General features: G+C 36.1%; 1 protein-coding gene across 2 annotated transcripts in view; it reads right to left on the reverse strand.

Moving 5' to 3' along the window:
• The window catches only part of LOC123314771 (sushi, von Willebrand factor type A, EGF and pentraxin domain-containing protein 1), a 45,905-nt gene that overhangs the window by 7,448 nt on the left and 16,557 nt on the right, over positions 1–21,900 (reverse strand). For both annotated transcript variants that reach the window (XM_044900111.1, XM_044900110.1), the window contains exons 3-25: positions 21,433–21,466; positions 16,029–16,110; positions 10,548–10,741; positions 7,687–8,616; positions 7,293–7,631; positions 6,821–7,183; positions 6,561–6,743; positions 6,124–6,500; positions 5,753–6,064; positions 5,452–5,688; positions 5,194–5,392; positions 4,948–5,129; positions 3,990–4,875; positions 3,678–3,932; positions 3,381–3,619; positions 3,109–3,322; positions 2,584–3,054; positions 2,044–2,505; positions 1,586–1,965; positions 1,201–1,528; positions 762–1,123; positions 506–699; positions 47–426 (exon numbers count right to left, since the gene is read on the reverse strand). In XM_044900111.1, the coding sequence (XP_044756046.1) occupies positions 47–426; positions 506–699; positions 762–1,123; positions 1,201–1,528; positions 1,586–1,965; positions 2,044–2,505; positions 2,584–3,054; positions 3,109–3,322; positions 3,381–3,619; positions 3,678–3,932; positions 3,990–4,875; positions 4,948–5,129; positions 5,194–5,392; positions 5,452–5,688; positions 5,753–6,064; positions 6,124–6,500; positions 6,561–6,743; positions 6,821–7,183; positions 7,293–7,631; positions 7,687–8,616; positions 10,548–10,741; positions 16,029–16,110; positions 21,433–21,466 (7,603 nt within the window). The remainder of the gene's footprint in view (positions 1–46; positions 427–505; positions 700–761; positions 1,124–1,200; positions 1,529–1,585; positions 1,966–2,043; positions 2,506–2,583; positions 3,055–3,108; positions 3,323–3,380; positions 3,620–3,677; positions 3,933–3,989; positions 4,876–4,947; positions 5,130–5,193; positions 5,393–5,451; positions 5,689–5,752; positions 6,065–6,123; positions 6,501–6,560; positions 6,744–6,820; positions 7,184–7,292; positions 7,632–7,686; positions 8,617–10,547; positions 10,742–16,028; positions 16,111–21,432; positions 21,467–21,900) is intronic.

Here is a 21,900-nt window from a genome sequence, read left to right on the forward strand (position 1 = left end):
TATTCATGAGAGTAACTGAAATTTACATTGGCACTATTTCACTTACTTTTCCTACAATCCTCTCCTGTCAAATTGAATGGACATTTGCAGTAGAATTTCTCAGTGAGATCAATACAAGTAGCACTTGGAGGGCATGAATTTTCTTTGCAGTCGTTTATGTTTTCCTCACAGTACCTTCCAGTAAATCCGGGAGGACAGGAACATTTGAAGCCAAATTGATCGTTGATGCAGGTTGCTCCGTTTTGGCAGGCATTATCTTGGCAAGCATCGTATTCATATTGGCACCCAATTCCTGAATATTTATCTGAACAAGAGCAGTTCAGACCTGAGCCGAAATCTTGACATCTTCCTCCATGCATGCATGGGTTGCCGATGCACCTTTCTGGTGCAGTTTCACACTGTTTACCATCAGTTCCAGACGGGCACCTGAAATAAAGGATTTTGGAATGAGCTCAATGAAAACATATTTCTGAATTCAGTACTCCACAACAATGAATTTACTTACACACAGAAATAATCCTGGAAAAGATTGATGCACGCTGCATCGTTTTGGCAAGGCTTAGCTTGACAACTTCCAATGTCTGTTTCACAGTTAACCCCAGTCCATCCTGGTGGACAAACGCATCTGTAAGTACCTGTTTCGTCCCTGCAAGTTCCCCCATTCAAACATGGTTCTGATCGACAATCATCGATATTTTCCTGCAACAAATGTTCTCTTATACAACTGAATTTCAATCAGTAATCGAAGTTTTGATACTCACCTCGCAATAAGTTCCCGAGTATCCTTCTCTACACATGCAAACGAATTTATTGTCCAAATCAACGCATTTATCTGTTCCAATGGGATTGCAAGGATCGCTCAAGCATTCGTCGATTTCAGCTTCGCATTGTAGGCCAACAAAACCTGGTCTACATTTACAAGAGAAAGTATCTACTAAATCTGTACAGGTAGCACCGTTTTGGCAGGGTTCTGAGGAGCAGAAATCGATAGTGTGCTGGCATTTTTTGCCTGTATATCCTGGCTCACAAACACATGTGAAGTCATCTATGCCGTCGATGCATTGTCCATCGTTTTCACAGGGACTATCGGCGCAGTCATTTATATTTGAGTCGCAGTTTTCACCTGGTAATTACAAAGAATAAGTTTATTGTGAAGACAATCAATGATTTTGTGAAGTTTATCAATGAAATAGTACTAACCAGTCCATCCTGGATCACAAATGCATTGGTAATAGAAGAGTTTATCAGCGCAAACCCCATTTTTGCATGGGTTTCTGGAGCATAAGTCAATTTTTTCTTGGCATCGTTTACCAGTAAAACCTGCAGGACAGGTACAACTGAAATCGTCCACTAAATCTGTACAATTTGCACCAAGAAGACATGGTTTTTCAGCGCAGTCATCGATGTTAATCTCGCAAGTTTGTCCTTCCCAACCTGGTAAACATTCACACATGAATCGTCCTTGTTGGAGAGCGACACAAGTAGCACCATTATTGCAAGGATTTCCATTGGCAGAGCATGGGTCGATCTGAAAAGTCACCATTCAAAATAATATTGTTTTGGAAAATAATCCTGAACTACTTACTGTGACATCACAATCCTGTCCAGTATAACCAGACCTACACAAGCATGTATAGTTATTGTAACCAGGTTCATCCTTACACATGGCTCTCGCAGGGCAAGTGTCATTGCTACAATCAGACCTCTCTTCTTGACAATTGATTCCGTAGTACCCTGGAGCACATTGACACCTGTAGCCTTGGGGTAAATCTATACAAGTAGCACCATTGTAACAGGGTTGCGAAGAACACTCATCGATGTCTATTTCGCAACGTCTTCCTGAAAATCCAGCAGGACAATAGCATTGCACCGTGTGACCCATTGGTACACAAAGACCTCCATGTTGACATGAGTTTTCTTGACATTGAACTGCATGACACTGATCTCTTCCTGTAGACGCTACACCTGTAACAGAATATCATGTGAAGGAAAGAAATTACAACATAATTCATCATTATACTATATTCGTTCAATATAATTTACCTTCTGTCTTCATATTAGTTGGGCATTCATTGCAAGTAGTTTGGCCAGACAAAGCTTGATAGAAATCTCTCGGACATGGGGAACATGGTGCTAAACCTGTTTGTGAGTAGGTACCTGGTGCACACTTCGGTCTACATTTATCTTTATCATATGCTGCTGGTTGGAATGTGAATGTGTTGGCAGGACAAGCTTGACAATCTTTGAAACCTTCGATTGGAGGTTCGCCAGTGAAACTGTTTCTAGGGCATTCTAAGCAAGGTACCAATCCTGTAGGCGAATATGTACCATATCCACAAACTGGAATACAATCGTTGATACTCTTGGACCCTTCTTCTTTGGTGTAAGTTCCTTGTGGACATCTGTTACACGAGCCTTGTCGGTCCAAGTTCTGGTAGAAACCACGTGGACAATACGTACATTCCTTTTGTTTCTCTCCAGCAAATGTTCCGGCTGGGCAGTGCACTAAAAACAGATTGAAATATTGTAATTGAATCTTGAAATTGTCAACAATAATCGTAATTTATTATGGCCCATACTTACAGCATCTTGGTACGTTGTTTGTGTCCATATTGAGAACTTCACCAACGCTGCAAGTGAAACCTCTGGTAATGCTTGATTTCAAACCTTTCAGTGGTGGACACTGATTACCAATTGCAGCAACATTCAATAAAGGATCTATTACAGCGCTTGCATATGGAACAGATAAATCGAACACTAGATTCAAAGTACTACCACACAAGTCGTATAATTGTGGTTGACGTACAACTGGTACAATGTTCAAAACGTAATCAATATTGAGTACATTCTCTTCAATCAATAAGGGAATGGCTTGAATGAATGTAACGTTCATGTCGACATTAACTGCTGAACATCTTTGGGAGAGAATGGCGTTCAAATTTGCGTAATATTGTGATACCACATCGGTATACTGATTCAAACATGATGTAGCCACAGCGCCATTAGCTCGATACGAGATAGTAGCAGTAACGTGGTAGTCAGCTTGTTGGGTATCTGGAAAGAAAATATTTTTAGATTCACGTTGATATTGAAGAAGTTTTCAATTACCTTCAGATACACAGTCTGGTACGACAGAAGTTGGTGTCCATGGTTTTCTTGAAGTACAAGAGAATGTCTTGATAGGTTCACCATCAGTGAATCTAAATCCTGGATTACATGTAGCGACACATTCCAATCCTCGGTCTCCAGGAATGCAGTTCAAAGCTCCATTTGATGGTGGACTAAGCTCCCAGTCAACACAAGGTGTTGCTTGAACTGATACCTTTAAAATGGTTACATTGAATAAGTTGAGTATGGTCAGTGAGTGTGGGTATATTTACCTGGAAGTGACAAGAAGCTTTGTTTCCATATTTGTCTGTAGCAACGACGGTTACATTCTCAAAAGATCCAATAGGGATAACTGCCTTTTCGGGTATGAATGCAATATTAACTTCCCCGGAAGCATCGGTTGTATTGATTCTTCTTCTGGTTTCGTTGAAATTAATGATATAACTGTCTTGTTTATCAACTAATTCGATGACGTAACTTTGCGGACAACTCAGAAGAGGTGGTGTATTATCTGGAGACAGAAGAGGTTGTGAGGAATGAATCTTAGAATTGATTAATCAGTTCATTACCTGGAACAGTGATATTGATTTCGCAGATTGCAACATTTCCGTCATAGTCGAAAGCAACGTATTTGACAACCATATCCTCGAAGACATACATAGGAGTTTTGAAGTTTTGCGGTTTGACTTCCAATCGCGCAATGCTTCCAGAGTTATCAACAGCCGTTGGTTCTGTGAAGTTGATCGGCAGAAGACCACCATTGGCATCCTTTTGAACGACGATAGGTTGTTGTGGACAATTTTGGAAAACAGGGGTCTCGTTATCTGAAAGGGTATTTGGAAATTAAAAATTCATTTTTAATCATTCGTGTAGTTACTCACCAACACATGGTGAATATCCGTAATTATAACCAAGAAGTGGTTCCTCTTCTGGTTCATCACATCCCATCAATTCGAATTTCAAACAAGCATTATCCATGTAGCTCACAATACCCAAAATAACGAACCTAGCTTGTACATATTTGGGCAAAGAAATCATTGCAAGTTCTCCGTAATTTCCTGGATCTCTCATGGTGAGATTGAAGTTAGGGAAGTAAACAACGTAGTTCTCACTACTAGCTTGCTTATAGAAGAATCTTATCTCAGTTGGTCTTCCGACAATATCATTCGTGACTACACCCTTCACCAATATAGCTTTCACACGATAAACTTTTCCTAAATCAACGCTTACATAGGTGAAAGCTTCTTGTTTGCCACACCATCCAGTAACAGAGTTCAACCTTATGTTTCTAGCTTCGTAGTTTGGTCTTTCACTTGTCGCATTGATAGCTGAATCTGGTATCTTCCCAGAAGCAAGTCCCAGGGGTTTGACAACTTTACATTCTGGCTCTCGAACACAGGTTATCGGTCTTGGATTTATCAGAATGTAACCTGGTCTGTTACAAGCGAACGATACTTCAGAACCTTGTTCGTAGCTTCTAGCTATTTGGTATCCATCGCTCGGTCTTCCAGGATCTTGACACACTGGACCTTCACATCTTAGATCTCCGAAATCCCAAATAGAATTTGCTTGGCATCTCACAATATTGTCATGCTTGCTACTTTGTCCTGCTAACTTAAAGGTGTTTTGACAACCGAAGTAGAATGACGATTGGTATTTGGTATCCATGTATCTGCCGTATTCTGCACCTGGTGAAGGTAATGGTATTCCACAATCCGCTCTTGGACAAGACGGAAGAGTTCCACTAAGCCAGTAATCTGGTAGACCCTAAAAATCATATTTATAGTAAACTTGTGGAGGAAAAATTGGTATCTCAGGCTTCAGTTTGTAAGAACTCACTGGTTTGGGGTCGTATACACATTGTCTGAATCCTGATGTTGAAGTTCTTCTCAGTTGTTTTCCGTTGAGATCACAACTCAAAGTTACATTTTCCCTGAATGGTACCAGGACGCTGGAATCATCGTTACGCAAAACTCGAAGGCCTTCATTCTTGTCATCAGGTAGAGAAACACACTGGGCATCTGAAATATTAAGAATGAAAATTGAGAAGTTGTTCCTCTTGTAGAGAATCGATTATGCTCTTACATTTACACTCTGGTACTGAACCGTTCCAAGCACCAGTAGATGTACATAGAAGTGAAGAAGATCCTGACATTATGTAACCAAAATCACATTGAAAACTGACCAAATCGCCGAAGTGGTAGTATTTTTGGGTCGAAAGAATCAATCCATTCTCAGGAGGGCTGAGGTTGGGGCACATCACTGGTACGCAGGATTTGTTTACCTGTGGATAGAAAATTGATTTAGTATCTGGCACTTTATGAGGAATTTAATGTTACTCACTTGGTACATATCACCATCTCTCAGGCCATTTTCAGATTTCTCAATGAAATATGAGGCAGTTCCGTTACGAGTGTATAGTTCGAAACCAATGTTACAGGCGCAATTGAAGTCGCCAGGAGTGTTTATACATTTTTGATCACAACCACCATTGTTAACAGCACATTCGTCGATGTCCAAACATTCCAATTTCGTACATCCAATGACTTCCAATTTCAAACAAGGAGCACGAACGTAATCCTGTGAATTGGTAATTGTTTCATCAGATATTTCACATTATTCAAAGTATTTCGAATAAACTCACCTGAATCTTGAACTTGATGTACCTAGTTTCAATAGGAACTGGCAGATTCAAAATCGAGAGGGTTGGTTCCAAAATCCTGAACTCGACGGCAGTTCCATCTGGATTTCTGTAGTCCTTGAAGGAATCGGTTAGATCATCTGTATACTGAAGTCTCATAGCTGTGGTGAAGGCATAGTTGCCATCTGGTCTGTCCACGCTCATCGTTTTGAATCCTTTGACAATGGTTGGCGCTTTCAGATCTACAAGAACCCAGTTAGATCCACCCTCTTGGGAATTTCCGCACCATCCCAGGCCATTATTCAGTCTTATATTCTGTAAATTGGAAATCGTTTGATTCATTGTTAAACACAATGAATAATTTCGTGACTTACATTTTTGTTATATCCATCTTCAGTACTGGATACAGAAATTGCCTCGTCAGGAATTCCGCCATTTATTAAACCTAATTCAAGAGGTCTGCAATCAGTCCTTGGTACGAAACCTTTCCTACATTTACAGTGGAAAGATCCAGGGTTATTGATACATTCTGTAGATACAGCATCGCACTGTGTGGCGATACATTCATTTATGTCTTCGCATTTAGGTGGATTATTGAATTCTTGATCTTCCCCACATCTCAGGACACCATTGCCAAGCAATTTATATCCCCTGTGACATTGTACTCGAGCTTCGTCTTTGAAGAAATACTCCCTCGTGTTGTCGATGAAATAGCCATTTTTGACTTCTGGAAATACTGGACACTTTGCTCCTACGGAAAAATAAAATCAATCTATTTTTAAGAACTTATAAAATAAAACATTCGACTTACTTGAACATGTTGGTACTTCTCCAGACCATGTACCATTACTCATACATAGAATAACTGGAGGACCACTTCTGACGTACCCTGGCTCGCATTCATACCTTACAATGGTACCGTAAGAACGACCAAGGCCGTTAAGAAGGGTAACATTAGCGTGAGGTACCTCTGGTAATGCTGAACATTGGGAAGCTGGAAAAGAGTTTGTTTGAGCATAAGGACATGTAGAATTAAAAGAATTTATAGAAAAACTTCGAAATAGTACTAACCCAGACAATTTGGTTTCTTTTCCCATCTCCCATCGGCCAAGCAGGAGATTTTTTCAATAGGTTGTCCTGTAGGGAATGCAAATCCTGCATAGCACTGGTACATAGCTTGTCCCCTGTAGGTAACGTTAGTAGATCCAGTTGAAAATCCGTTATCAATTTGTGGCACAGGACCACAGTAAACTTCTTGACAATTTGGAATATAGCTAATGGACCAGTTGCCTCCAGGTAAACATTTGGTAGTTATACGATTCCTTCCTGTAGCGAATTCTTGGCCGATCGGACAATTGAATGTAATGACTGTACCGAAAGAGGTATCTCTGCTTGATGCCAATGCTCCAGCTCCAGGTTTCAAAGGTGGACAATCTAAATATAGATTTCATAACTGTAGATTATGGTGACATAAGAAGTAATGGGCAGTAAAAATTTTATTTGGTTCAGGAGTTGACTAATCCAGTATCAGTTGACTTCTTACCTGCAGAAAACGTGGCTTCCCAACCAATACTATCGTGTAAAGCATCGGTCACGAATCTCAAAAGCATTTCCCCACTGGATGCTGTTAATGTAATCTTCGGCTTGGAATTTGCTGAAAAGCCATTGCCGGAATGTAGCCTTAGGCCAGTTGTGGATGAACCATCGTAAACCTGAACGAAATCAGATTTGTCTACTTCGAATTTCTTGAAATTCAACGATAAAGGACCTCCTTGTGGGTTTTTTATTCTGTACAAGCAATCCTGGTTACTTGGATACTCTGTCAGACCAAATGCTGGAGATGAAACTGTTCCATTTGTTGATTCGATTGTCGCTCTACAGCCTGAAAAAGTTTTCGATTAAATGAGGTATTTTCTTGGTTAAACCTGGGTACATACCTTGTGTGTACTTTAGTTTGAAACCTTTCTTGGAATCTCCCAGACTCGTTTTGAAGTAAAGGTAAAGGTGGCTCTGGGTTGAAATGATAATCCTTTGATTATTATGTAAATCCCCAGTCAGTCTCGCAATTGGTTTGCTCTTTGGTGAATCTCCATCTCGAATCAGGATATAATCCTTATTGTTCTCTAGTTCCAAATCTTCAATTTCTAACGATATTATCCTACCAGGTATGGCACTTATTATATACAAACACTCTAATCCTCCTGGATACTGATCAGGATATCCAGGTGATTTCAGTTCTTGTGGTTGCGTTGTAGCCCTCAACATACCACCGCAAGTGGAAGGTTCAGTCTTCCAAGAAGCTCTGAAACCTTTCCTTTCAACGGAAGCATCAGTACTGAACTTGATGATCATGAAATTCGAAGCAGAAACGAAAGAGTGATTCGTGAGATCTTGTTTTCCAGACAGTGTAGCTAAATTTACAGATGTATCTTCAGTTCTTCCTCCTACCAATATCTGCACGGTATCGAAAGTTTTCTCAGTTTCAAATTCTTGGAATTGCAGTAAGATGTTGTGTCCTTGGGGACCTTCAAGGGTCCATTTGCAGTTGGTGAGCGGTGCGTATTTATGGGGGTAGTCTGGATTTTCTACTACGCCACCACTGCTCGCAAAGTAGAAGTTGCAATTTGACGGACAATCAATTTCATCCGAAGAGTCCCCACAGTCGTCTTGTTTGTCGCAACGGAATTTTTCGTTGATGCAGTGTCCATTCGAACAATGGAAGGAGCCCTCTGGACAGGCTCTTGTACGGCACATGAATGGGAGAAGCCTTTCGCATGTAGTCAATTCCCATGATTGTGACTCTCCGGTTAGTGTTACGTCCACACATTCTCCAGATGAGGGGTCTGGCTGATGAAGAGACCAAAAACCTGACGAAAAATTTATCATACAATCAAGATTTATATTTCATGAACTCAAAACTGAGCAGAAATTGATTAATGATCATGCTTGCGGTAAGAGGAGCTTCCGTTTAACTACCAACAAAAAATTCTGTAAAAATGGCTGATTCACGAGAAGCCGAGAAGTGAATATTAAACAAAATGATTTTTTCCTTTATTTTTCAGTGCTACACATTCTTTTATTTTCAATACTTCTGTGCCTTCTACCACTCTTTAGAGCACATACCTAAAGAATAAGAGTTCGCTGTGGAGAGTTTACGTTTTAATTCCACAAAATCGAAAAATATAGAATTGTCTTTCAATGAATTAAATACAGAGTGAGTAAAAAGTAACGCACAAAATTTTCAGCATCTATTTAGCATTCTATAGAAAAATGCTCGAACAGATCGAATTACATTACAAATTACCCAACATTTCATGTATAATTGAGGAGTATCCTCCACCCTTCGTAGAGGGTGAATGCAAAGTCCTTCAATTTTATAGTCGAGAAGTTGCGCAATACAAAAAAAATTGATTTTTTACAAAATAGTTTTTCCTATCAAGTGCGGAAAGTGATACTTGTTCGGGTAAGCAGTTGAGTGCGGGCAAGACACTTTCCGCAAGAGTTAGGAACAATATTTTTTTCTACAAGCGCTTGAAATATATAAATATATCAATTGCACGAAACAGATCATATCTCATTTGATTAATTCATATAAAATGACAGACGTAATTCTGCATGTCGTTACCATGGGTTACTCATCGTTGACGTTCGGTGCATAGAGACATGATAGAATTTAATTTATTCTATAAGATTTGCGTGCGGGAAAAACCCCCTGCTAATCCATTCCCGCACGCAAATGCTTGCGGGAAAGAAATAGCGCAGGCGTTTTTCCCGCACGTTCTGGAAAAGTGACTCTCTGCAACTTGAAATGCGTGCGGGAAAAAGGTTGAACGCGCACGCTTGTAGAAAAAATAAATATCGATGACCTCTTCCTTTTTTTAAGATGACTCAGTATGCTTAAACAATTTACACAATCTGAAATGTATTGTTTATGGTACTCCAGTAACTTCCATTTGTTTGAGAAAGTTTCTTCAAATAGATTGGTCAGTCTGAAATCAACTCGTGGAGAAAATCTATTAACAGGACATAAGAAGTATTTGATTTCACCATTGTGTTCAGCGCTGGGAAAAGTATTAAATGATATTATTAGTGCAAGTTACTACTGATATATGTATTTACAACCATCGTGGGCGTAGTGACTTTTCACTTTGAGAAGAACATTAAAAACTGCATTGTACTGATTGTTCGTTTAAGTGAGAGTACACACAGTCACATAGACACATCTGCTCTGATATTTATAGTAAAACTCCATTGACTCAGAATTCCATCCTGGCATAAGTACGGAAAAATGTGAATTTTCGTCGTGCATACAATTGAAAAATCACAATCTAATCGATGTTGACGATTTTCTGATCCAAGGAAAGTCGAAGTGACCTTACTTTCCTCTTGATTTCTCTGACCTCCATAGTCCGCAATAGTAACAAGTAAACATACGGGTTTAGACCACATATCGTATCAACACAAACGGTCATCTAACGTTTCATTCGAGTCAATGAGGGTTTTTTCATTAGGTACAAGCGTTATCACGGCATTTTCAACTATTTCCATTTTTGTAAAAGAGAAAACTCTTCGATTGTTTCGTTTCAGAAATGAGCACCACAGGAGAGAGTACCTCGATGGCTGGACATATTATCTGTTTTGTTTATACGATTTTGTTCAGAGAGATATTGACTGAAGAGAGGCAGTTACCATAAATATTGCATAATTAACTGCTTCCAAATCCATTTGATTTAGCTACCCATAAAACCGTTTTATCTAACCGTTACTAAGTCCGTGAAGTAGGTACAATAATTCTCACCTGAGTATTGCGAAACCAAAGTACCCGCAGCTGATTCTAGCGTATTGGTTTTCAAGTCATCCAACGAAGCAAGACCCAGCCAGAAATTGTTCGAAGTTATATTTCTCCTTTCTATTGGCACCGATGTGGTGGCTATAGATGAGGTGATATTGTTCTCTTCGTAAGATTCTACAGATATGAGATCACTACCGTATCTGAAAAAAATAATAAGTTGTAATGAAATATGAACGACACCAAATGAAGTATAAAATCTTGATGTAAAGCACCAAGTTTATATCTTTAGTATACAGGGAGTAAATGAATAGTTTAAGGGCTTATGCCTTATCAATATGCAGTTTGGGTCTTTCATATAAAAAAGTATGTTTTGATGTCAATGATATACAGTAGGATGGATCGATGTTTTGTGTTATCGTAAACATGAATTTTTCGTAATTGATGAGATATGAAAGAACATATCAATTACGTGTCCATTATTTATTTTCCTAATTGTGATTTTTATTTCATATAATTAACTATCCTAAGAAAGAGGTATATTTATAATAACACTTAAGAAGTGTGTCTTCGACCTCAAAATACATAAAAGAAGTGAAAATTCGAAACCAATAAGTTTAATCATTTCATCCATATACTGAAAAAAGGATTTGAACAAACCAACTACGTCTTAGAAGATGATATGATGTATAATAGACTGCTCAATTATGAACATGAAAAATTGGGTATTTTGAAGTGAACATTGACCTCTTCTAGCAGAATAGTAAATACCAAAGATATGAATTTTTTGAGACACTTTTGACTTACTATGTATAATATATCCTACAAATGCTATTGAGTATCAAGAAATCAGATGAATTTCACCAACATGTTTCTATCATAAATCAAGATCAAAACAGAAAATCTATGGCAATTAGCTGTAGATTGAAATATTGAATACTAACAAAAATCTTGTTTGGCTCAGAAAAAACTAGTGGTAGGAGCAGGTTAGGAGGAATTGGCATAATGTTCGAATAAAATGGTAGAAAATCAATAGCAAGTATCCAATCAAATATTGTGTTCAACTATGAACGCCAGTTTGCAGCCAGGTGAGAATAAATGCAAATTTTTCACGGGAAAAAATTTGCGGAAATTTTCAGATGGTCCCATAGAGAAATAAAAGAAAAAGATGAACTTTATTATCAACCTCTTTCTGTTGCTATTGAATAGGATCACCCAATGTTCAGCAAAAATTTCTCTGAATATTGATAAAAAGAAGCTGACCTACGAAGAATTCCGAAAGAGATGGTGTCAGTCAAAAATTCGTCAAAACCGAACGGCTGCACCCAGGTGGATGAAATTTCTAGATTCATTAATAGAAGAGTTACTCTCTTAGAATATGTGTTGCATTTAGATCTACGGTGGTCTTCTTGGGAGATACGTGTGTCAAAAGCTGACCATCGAAAAATTCTCAAAATGATGAGGTCACTTGAATATCAATCAAGACCAAACGGTTCCTTCAAACTAGATTAGGTTTCGAGATTTATTACTAGAAGAGTTGCTCTTTCACAATATGTATTGCATTCAGATTTGCGGAGATACGCGTGTCGAAAATGGAGCTTCGAAAAATTCGCAAAAAGATAGGGCCAGTTAAAAATTCGTCAAGATGGAATAAAAGTTGCACCGAGCTCTATGATATTTCGTGGTTCATTACAAGAATTACAACAAGAGTTGCTCTTTTTAAATATATATCTCATTCAAATCTACGAGGATTTCTCTGGAAGAGAATATTAGAATTCCCAAAAAGATGGGGTCAGTTACAAATTCGTCAAGATAGAACGATTGCACCGAGGTCTATTAAATTCAGAGATTTACAACTAGAAGTTCTTTTAGAGTATTCATCAAATTTAGAATATCCCCAATGCCTGATATTTGCCTCCATTTGTCCTCATGCAACTGCTGATCCATAGCGTCCGAACAGATTTTTCAGTGCAATATTTAGTTATTGAATAACCCAAATGATAATTTCATTAATACACTTCCCTTTCAACTTGAAGTTCTTCACAATCCATGAAGTCAATGAGAATCCTCTCGGTTACGAATGAGAATATCTCATTTTTGAGAAGTAGGTCTCAATTGTTTCACAGCTATTCAAAACCACCTGAAGCAATCACGACCCAATCGGCAAAAATGAATGATTCCTACACCTCGAAAGCAATATTGTTGAAAGGAAGAACTTCAATAATTGCTCGAGCAGGTGTTGTAAGATGCTGCTTTCATCTTCATGTGAATTTCTCACAAGTGGCCTGTGATTGAAAAGACTGTGGGAACATCGCCAAAAATCGGTGGCATAAGATTTCGTAACAGTGAAATCTATCCTGATTAATTAATGTCGCTTTGCTGAGGGGGTATTACAATTTGCCTTCATCTAACTTCTTCATTTTGAAGTGATGCCTATGAACATACGAGGATATATTGAAAAATTCTTAGCCTACTATAGAACTAAAATAAATTTCAATGTGAAAATATTCTATAACTCAACATATTCTCCTCTTAATTGGAAACATTTATTACAGCGAACCTGTAACGTCTCCAGACCTTAAAAAAAAAGAACGTTTCTTCCTGCTCTGCAAACCAGACCTCCACAGCTTTTATAACCTCCTCGTTGGAAGAAAATTTACGATCTTATAACCTTTTTTTCAGTTGAGGAAAGAGATGATAGCGGATGGAGCCAAATCTGATAAATAAGGGAGTTCTGTTAATTCAAACTCTTCTTCTTCCGTAGAGTGGTCAGTTATGTCGAATAGTAATCTCCGGTTATATTTCTACCCTTATCCAAAAAATCAATCATGATTACTCTATTGCAATCCCAAAAAACTGAAGCAAGAACTCTTCCAGCAGATTTTTGGACACGAAACTTCTTAGGTCTTGGAGAACCAGAGTGTCACCATTCCATCGATTGTTGCTTTGTTTCTGGATCGTAGAAATGTACCCAAATCTCATCCATAGTAACAATTCGGTTTAAGAAGTCTACATCGTTTTCAAATCGAGCACAGATCGAACGCGATGCTTCTAACCTTGCACGCTTTTGGTCAACATTCAAACATTTGGGGATCCATTTTGCAGCAATTTTTCTCATATCCAAATTGACGTGAATTATATGATGAACGCGTTCGTGAAAATATTCAGTGCTTCAGATATTCGTTTTAGCCCAATTCAACGGTCTGATAAAATCATGTCATGAACTGCATCGATATTTTCGGGGACTGACTCAGAAACTGGCCTTCCCGATCGGTCATCATCTTCAATGGAAAATTTACCTCTTTTGAAGCTTGCAGTCCAATTTTTCACGGTCGCATACGAAGGACATTGACCACCAAGGGTATTAAGCATATCTTCGTAAATGTGCTTACCTCTTGACCCTTTTAAATACAGGTACTTGATGATGGCTCGATACTGCAATTTTTCGGTTTTCCCAATTTCGGTGGACATCTTCTTTCTTTGAATTTATTACGTAACTCTGGTTTACTTTTGTGACCTCAAACTTCACACTGACACTTCTAATGAGTTATTGTTCGTTGCTATAGCAACGCAATTTTTTATGAACGGAATGGTCTAGTCTAACTAAATATCAATATATCCTCGTAACTTCCAAATATACCATCGAGATTGAATACCGAAAGAAGTGCTTGCAAATTTAAAAAAAATATCGTTCAATTAGATGGACGATAATGAAGCTGTAGTTATAACCATTTCCAATATCCAGTGTAACAACAGTGATAAGTTGAAAACATTCAAACATTTTATCCCCTTAATTGCATCATTTCACAAATATACAAACGATGAATTAACTCTGAATTCAAACGAGCACATAATAGGATTATGGTTGGACGTTGAGTATATCCTCAACTTGCATAACTAATTATTTCACTGAGTATACGGAACGAACGCTGAGGGATTTTCATTCAACCGTATCATGAAGAGATGAATAGGTGCTGCAAGATTGATGTGTTCCATTATGTTGGAATGAGTGAGAATGTATCAAGAACAAGCAAAATAAATTTCTCTACCATCTCAGTATTACTATACTGTATTACTGTATATTTTCAAAAGACGAGATGATTTCAAAGGATTACAGGTTATCGGATGATGAAGAAGTTTGTTAGTTCATTTATTAAACTGATCGATATTGAGTACTATGATTTCTGATACTAGAACAAGTTTGATGAACCTTAGCAGGTGTTTTGCTATCACAAAAGCATATTCCTGTATGCAAAGAAATTCTTTTGTGAATATGTGTTCAAATTTTTGTTTCAATACTTATATTTTAATTTTTCAGTTGAAAGTTTGTTCGAAATTAAAAAAGTTTTGGTTCTTTTATGAAAAAATTTCATCGACAAGGATATCAATAGGACTCTTATCTTTGGATTCCCTATCTGTATGCCTTATATAATGACATTAACAATCACTACAGTCGTCTAGGTATTAAGAAATTGTCCGGTCATATATTTTGTCTGCCTCATCGTCAGTGCATTTTCCACTGAAACATTGATAGTTTTTTCTTAGGTTTCTTAAGAGGGGCATCAATTTTGAATAAGTGTTTCAAATATTGAATTCAAGATTGAGCATGAGACCTTGACACATTCAATGACAGACAAGATTGACCTTGACTTTATTTAATTTATTTTCATAAAAATATTTATTTCTAAAAAATTTGCTAAGGAATTTGCAAAATAATGAATGATCCAATAGTGGGTTGACATTTATATTCATTTCGTTCAGGCAAAGCAACAGGATGTTATCTTCAGCAAGTTGAAGATACTAAAGTCATTTTTTTTTAACTTTTGTCGAGGTTTTTCTCGATGTTGACATGAGAACTATGAGATGAATGTTTAAATTTAGCTCCTAATCTCCTAGTCCGCAAAAACTTGATTTTCAAATTTCATCTTTCTCATGGCAGATAAAGATAATAAAATTGGGATTTTGAAAATAGTGTATATCTTCAAAGAACTTCACCGATGGCAATTAAAGGTGCGGTATTATGAAATTTATAAGCAAATTCCAAAAATACCGATGTTAATATAATGTATATTTCCGAGAGTATATTTATCTTGTACTAATGTCAAGGTTTCAAATAGAATATTCAAATTGAGAAGAAACCTGTTCTCAGGTCAGTAGAAGTTGTTGGTCGATTAAACCATCGAATTGACCGAATTTTATCCCTAGGAGCATCCTCATTTCTTACAGATTCTAGGTGAAGTAACGTTACGTATGAGCTTTATTGAATTTATGAATATCAATCCCTTCCTTTTAGAGAAACTCCAGCTTTTTGCTGCTGTCGACTATTCATGAATTATCTATACTCTAAAGAAATAGGTGGTTATGAAATCCCCTCCTCACTTATTATGAACCGAACTAATCTATTAATATCAATCAATGAAAAGTATCTATGTATCTTTTTTTCCAACCAAAAGATATTATTGTTTTGGGGATTCAAATAAGAAAACTGACCTTCTACAGAGCTCTGCCGCCTTTTCCCAGGAATGTCTGATGTTGAAGTATTTGTAACAATTCAATCCTCGTAGTTCCCAGCCTGAAAAAAATAAATTATAAAAATACATTGTATTTTCACAAGAAAATATTGCAAAACGCACAAATTATGCCTAATTTCATTTGATTGGTCCATGAAATATTTGAATGTTTCAAATATTATTTGGAATGTTAGGAAAATACACAGATTTTGATATGGCATTTGTTATGGGTCAAAAGGAGTTATTAAATAAAGAGAATCAAGAAAAGGACGGATTGACCAATCAAAGGACTGGTGTATACGGATTTTTCTTTTCTAACAATTAATTGAGTAATCTGAAACCAGTAGGTGCATGAGTTGTTGAAATTGTTTCCTTCGCATTTCAAAATACATCGCAGCATTTTGGAAAACTTTTTTCAAAGAGGTGACTTATGTTCCAAGGTAGAACATCTTTAGAAATAGAAACATCCTTTCAACCCCATCTTGCGATGTATGAGATTATGTGAAAAGAGGATGTGTTGTACATATATCTTTCGAATGCTATGAATCTCCAAGAGTACACATTTTTCTGCTTTTCCTGTGACATAATTACCATAGCAAGTTCTCTACTACACGTATGTTGATTAGTGATTATTGTTGCTATTATAATATGATTAGTTATATAATTAATCTATGGGAGATGTGATAGTTAAAAAATATAAAAAAGTCGATATGTGAAAGTAGATGGCCTTGATTATGCACGTGACCTTAAACTGCCACGTTCTTGTCATGCTAAGTTCATTCTCGTACTTATTATGAGAAAATTACACAACGAATAAATTACTTTTATTGTCATCGATCCTCGAGACATTCTTATACTAAACAGGGTGTCCCAAGCGAAATACAAATATGTACTTCGTGCTGATCAATCTTTATAACTAGTCCCAAAAATTATTGTTTCATTGTTGTCAACTTCAACCAAAGTTTTCAAACCATACGCTCTTATTTACCACACGAAATTCTTGTTATCAAGAGCGTCCTCAAAAAGGGCTTGCCAAAATTATGAGACTTCAAATTTCAACGAATGCCCAAAGAGTGCTGTGGGACGGAATGAAATAACGTACAGTTGAAAAACGTTTTATTTATTGTTTGAATGTTATATTTGTAAGATTGGAGAAAAATATATTCTTTGGAGAACAGCTATTGATTACAGAAAAGCAATAAATTATAGCTCCATTACTGCATGAACTACCAAATTAGCATCATATTCATTTACTTCATAATGAGAAATTAATCTCTGGATCTATTAAACGAATTGGCATTTTGAAGTTACTCAACGGACTGATGCAATTTCTCATATAGGCGACAGGGAAAGGCGTAGTAGCATCGAAGGATTGTAACCACATAAGATGCATGCATTGTAAGCAGTATGGGGAATAAATTATGCGGAAAGGTTATATAAATATGCCTCGCCACATAGTTATCATATGTCGAAACATTCATTTCCTCATGAGATGCGTTTATTTCAATGTCATTTCATCTCATCTTCAATTCATTAAAAAAATCATCACGAAAACTAGTAAAAAAAAAATATTAATGAAAAACAGAGTTGATTTCATTTGGGAGAATCCGCAAAAAGTCGTCTATAGAATAAAAGCTCTCAAATATAAGGAAAAGTGGCAGACATTTTTATAGTTATGATCGGCTATGATTGATTTTATCTTCTCTGGAATATGTGTGTGCTTTTCAAAGTTGAATTTTCTTTGACCACTCACCGCAAAATTTCTACTTGATATGACTGCTTCATAACGTAATATTACTGAGATTTAGTGCATCCCACAAAACAAATAAAACTTTCATCGGTTACCCAGAGAGAGAAACGAATAAATTAGAAAAGTAATGCAGGCATCAAAAGACAATTCTCTCAAAAAAAAAAATCATGCCGCACGTACACTTATTTTCCGCTTAAGATTAGCGTTTGCGGTAATTCATAATTCGATGCTCAACAGAGATGACGAAGACCAAAACCTTCTGTTAGCTTCAATATCGAATATCTCACGAACTGAAAATGAGGACATAAAACGAGCGGTAAAATTGACTCCGACCTAGTTAAACCAGGTGAATTCTTGAATGTCTAGCATAATTCCTCGGAATCTGAATCATCGGATATTGAGTCTTTAGTTTGTATGGATTAAATTTCATATTTTGTACCTGGAAGTTGGTAACATTAGTCAAGTTACAAGAAGCATTGTGAACCTGTCATAGTAGTGGATATCTATAGTATACTTATCTCAATATAGGTATCTCGAACTTGCTAGCCTAATCATCTGCTATTTTTATGAATGATTCAATTAAAATGAAAATTGTATGAAATATCGTGAGCTATATTCGAAGGCTATTTAGGTTAAAAAAAGTTTTGAGATTCTATGGTTTTTTTAAATAAAATGTGGATTTCAAAGTTGTTTTCATGACGTTCATTAAAAATTGTAAATGTAAGTACATATTTCTAAAGGGTTATCCATATGGACTACCCGAAAATTTATCGGACATCGGCACGGAGAGTTATTACAGAAAAACCGTTATTAAAAAAATGCAGATTTACTGGTTTTCAAAATCAAATGGCATAGACAATTTCCCACCTTTTTTATATTTCTTCAAGCAATTTCAAAATTACCCTGAGTAATTTAAAATCTTTAAAATGGACCCGATTGAAAATAATTTATTTAACCAAAGACATATGGATATATTTTCCGAATGTTGATTCTATTTCCTCAGAGTAATTTCGATTAAAATTGATTGAAATAAAAATAAAACTAACATTATATTTATATATTCGAATGGAGAATGGATTGAGCATTCGGAAAATATGAGAAAAATTCTTATAAATATATTCTGCCAGAAGTTGAAATGAAAAAAGCAGTCTTATACTGTTTAATTGACAAAAACAGGTGAATCAGCAGAATTTATTCATTTTTTGATGAACGGTTTTCCAGCAATAACTTTTCATGCATGAATGTCCGATAGTTTTTTCGATACCACATTTAAATGTCTTCATTATTGATGGCTTTCAATTTGAATAAGTGGTAGGGTAAACTGTTATGTGAAACATACATAGGTACTTGTTCTATATTTGCTAAATATCTCTTTATAATAATGCCTATTTTCGAATTTAGCCTTTTAACTCTTCAGAATACCTCAGTGGAGGTATGCGTATGTAGGAGTGTTTTCTTTCAAGGTTCAGATATTGGCGTTACGTAGACATATCTTGTATGTAATTCATTGTGAAACAAAAGCCCAGCCTCTCTTACATAATATTCACAACTTGCTTATTCCATATAAAATTTTGAATTATGTTTCTACCTACATTATTAACATCCTAAATGGTCATAACATTAGAGAACGGAAGTGACTATTTTATGTAGATCAGTGTGCGATACTCGTATTAATTAAGATTTAGTTCTGCATAATTAACCACAAGTAGATCACATGTGAGATATTCCAGATTGCTTTAGAATAATTGGAAGCTTTCGAACTATACCAATATCAGATAGAAATTTCGTTTCTTGATGAAAAATTTCGTCTTTTTAAGACCTTTAATATGATGTTTCTCAATTCCTGTTCTTATTTTGTTGTTGATTCATCAAGGAAAATAAAGAAATAAATGATTTTCTAACATGGTTAATGTAATCTTCTTTTTAAAATGATTTCCATGAGATTTTATGTTTGGAGAACCAAAACGTGAGATATTTCATGCTGTCAAGGAAATAGTATCAGAAAATATACAATATTAATCGTATACCTATTCGAGAACTGAGATAAGAGCAACATTTTTGTAGGGTTATTACTCAGTTAATTTCCAGAAAGAGTTTATAATTCGCAGAAGATCATTTTGTATTCTGCAACACATACCACGTGCTTGACTCTGGAAATGTCACTAGGAATTATCAACTTTTCACTCCGATGAATCATACTGAATATCACCTCAGGCAGTTGCGATTGAATGTTAATCAGGTTGTTTCTTTAAATGATGCTTTGTGAGCTGATGCTATGTGTATTAATAAAAATGTACAGTAAGGTATTTGGGAGTGTTCCTGCTTACGTGTTGTATTATTCATCGGAGACTTTAGAGAGTGTTCTTCACTCTGGAATAGGTGACTCTGTTTCTTATTGAGTCCAGGATTTTTTCGGAGTCTCTAGTGATAATTCCAGAAAAGCGTTTTGTGATTTGAAAATTACTATAACATTATTTTCATAAGGCGAAATGATCTTAAAACTGGCTATCCTTGGGAGCTTTTTTTTTATCATGAGTTTATACTCATAATGAAGCTTTCAGATTATTCCAAAGTTTCTACAAATACTCGTAAAGAATACAGAAATAGATAGAGGCAAAAATCTTTTATTCTAATTCCACAATGACGTATGGAATATTGAGTTGTTCCTGAGTTCATTGGTGCATATAACACAATATTTCAATGACTGAACCGTCAGACAAGCCTGCAAATATTTCAACAAACAAGGTCACTCCAAGACCGTACAAGCTTCCAGGTAGCTTTTCATTTGGGATAGCCTATTCGAGTCATATGAGATGTAAAAAAAGAATTAATTAAGCCCGACCTCTACCGTGAATACCGTAAGATGGCAAATATACTCATTATATGTACCATTAACTGTAAAATAACGAAGTATGTAAACTTTGGGTAGATCTGAATCATAAATTCCAGTTAGGTGGACGAATAATACTGTAGGAAAGGCTTATTGTACTTGCGCTGGAAATGTTATACCTATTGAGTAAGGTTAGTCAGTCAGTGTTTATGAAAATTGAAATGAGGGAGAGGTGTGAACAATTTATTGAAATTAAGCGTCCAATTCCATCGAATTCGAAAAAAGTGGGTTTCTTTCAGTAAAAGCTTTGTAAACGGTGATTGGAAATTTTTATATTTCGTGGATGAGGGTTTCTAGCGCAGAAACGTTCGCTCGAATATCCAAGCAAATCAATTATCTAAATAAATACACAACAATAAACTTTTCAATCAGTTTATTTCGTACAAATAAATTTGTAAATGAATAATTTATGAAATGGGGTAGAATGTGAATTATTGTCCCTATTTTTCATTCAGGCTTGCGAATTGCTTATATTATATTGTGTAATATCAGTAAACTTTTTTTGGTTAACGAATTATTTTCAGCAATCACCATCAAACAATTCATTCCATTCGAAATTTTCATTTATTGGGCGTTTTTGCTCTACAAGAGAGAGATCCCCTCGGAGATCCCTATCTCTTTTTTCAATTATTTTACTTATCGAGGAGCTATTAGTTTCTGTCTGTTACACAGCATAATTTTCAATGCGCAGAGCGATTTTATCAAACTTCTTTTTCTAATTTACATAAAGATAGCTATACTTACCATTTGGACAGGTGAACAAATTGGTAGCACTAATCTGTAACAAAAAAAAATATTCAATTAAACCTGAAGATGTATATAAGATTACATTAACAGATGGAGAGTCAAGTGAATAATATAATGTAATTTTGATAATTCTTTGAGAAATTATAGAGGATAACTCGAATTGAAATTTATTACACCAAGCAAAACAACCTTCATTTTTTTCAAGTTTCTGTTGCAGTGGCTATTGAGTTTTATCATTTAGTTTTATACACTGGATCCAGTTTAATATAACTCACATGATTCTCTAAATTGAAAATTTATCAATATACAGGGTAGGATTTCAAAATATGCGTCCTAATCCCCACAAAACAAGACATTCTTTTTTGCCACATTAAAAGATTCTATAGAATGATATAAGGAAGTGCTAGGAAGAATATAAGGTTTCGTGGTTATAAAAATAAAAATTGAAATGTAGAACGAATCATG

Source organism: Coccinella septempunctata, chromosome 6 (genome assembly GCF_907165205.1).
Source record: "Coccinella septempunctata chromosome 6, icCocSept1.1, whole genome shotgun sequence".
Classification (NCBI taxonomy): Eukaryota; Metazoa; Arthropoda; class Insecta; order Coleoptera; family Coccinellidae; genus Coccinella; species Coccinella septempunctata.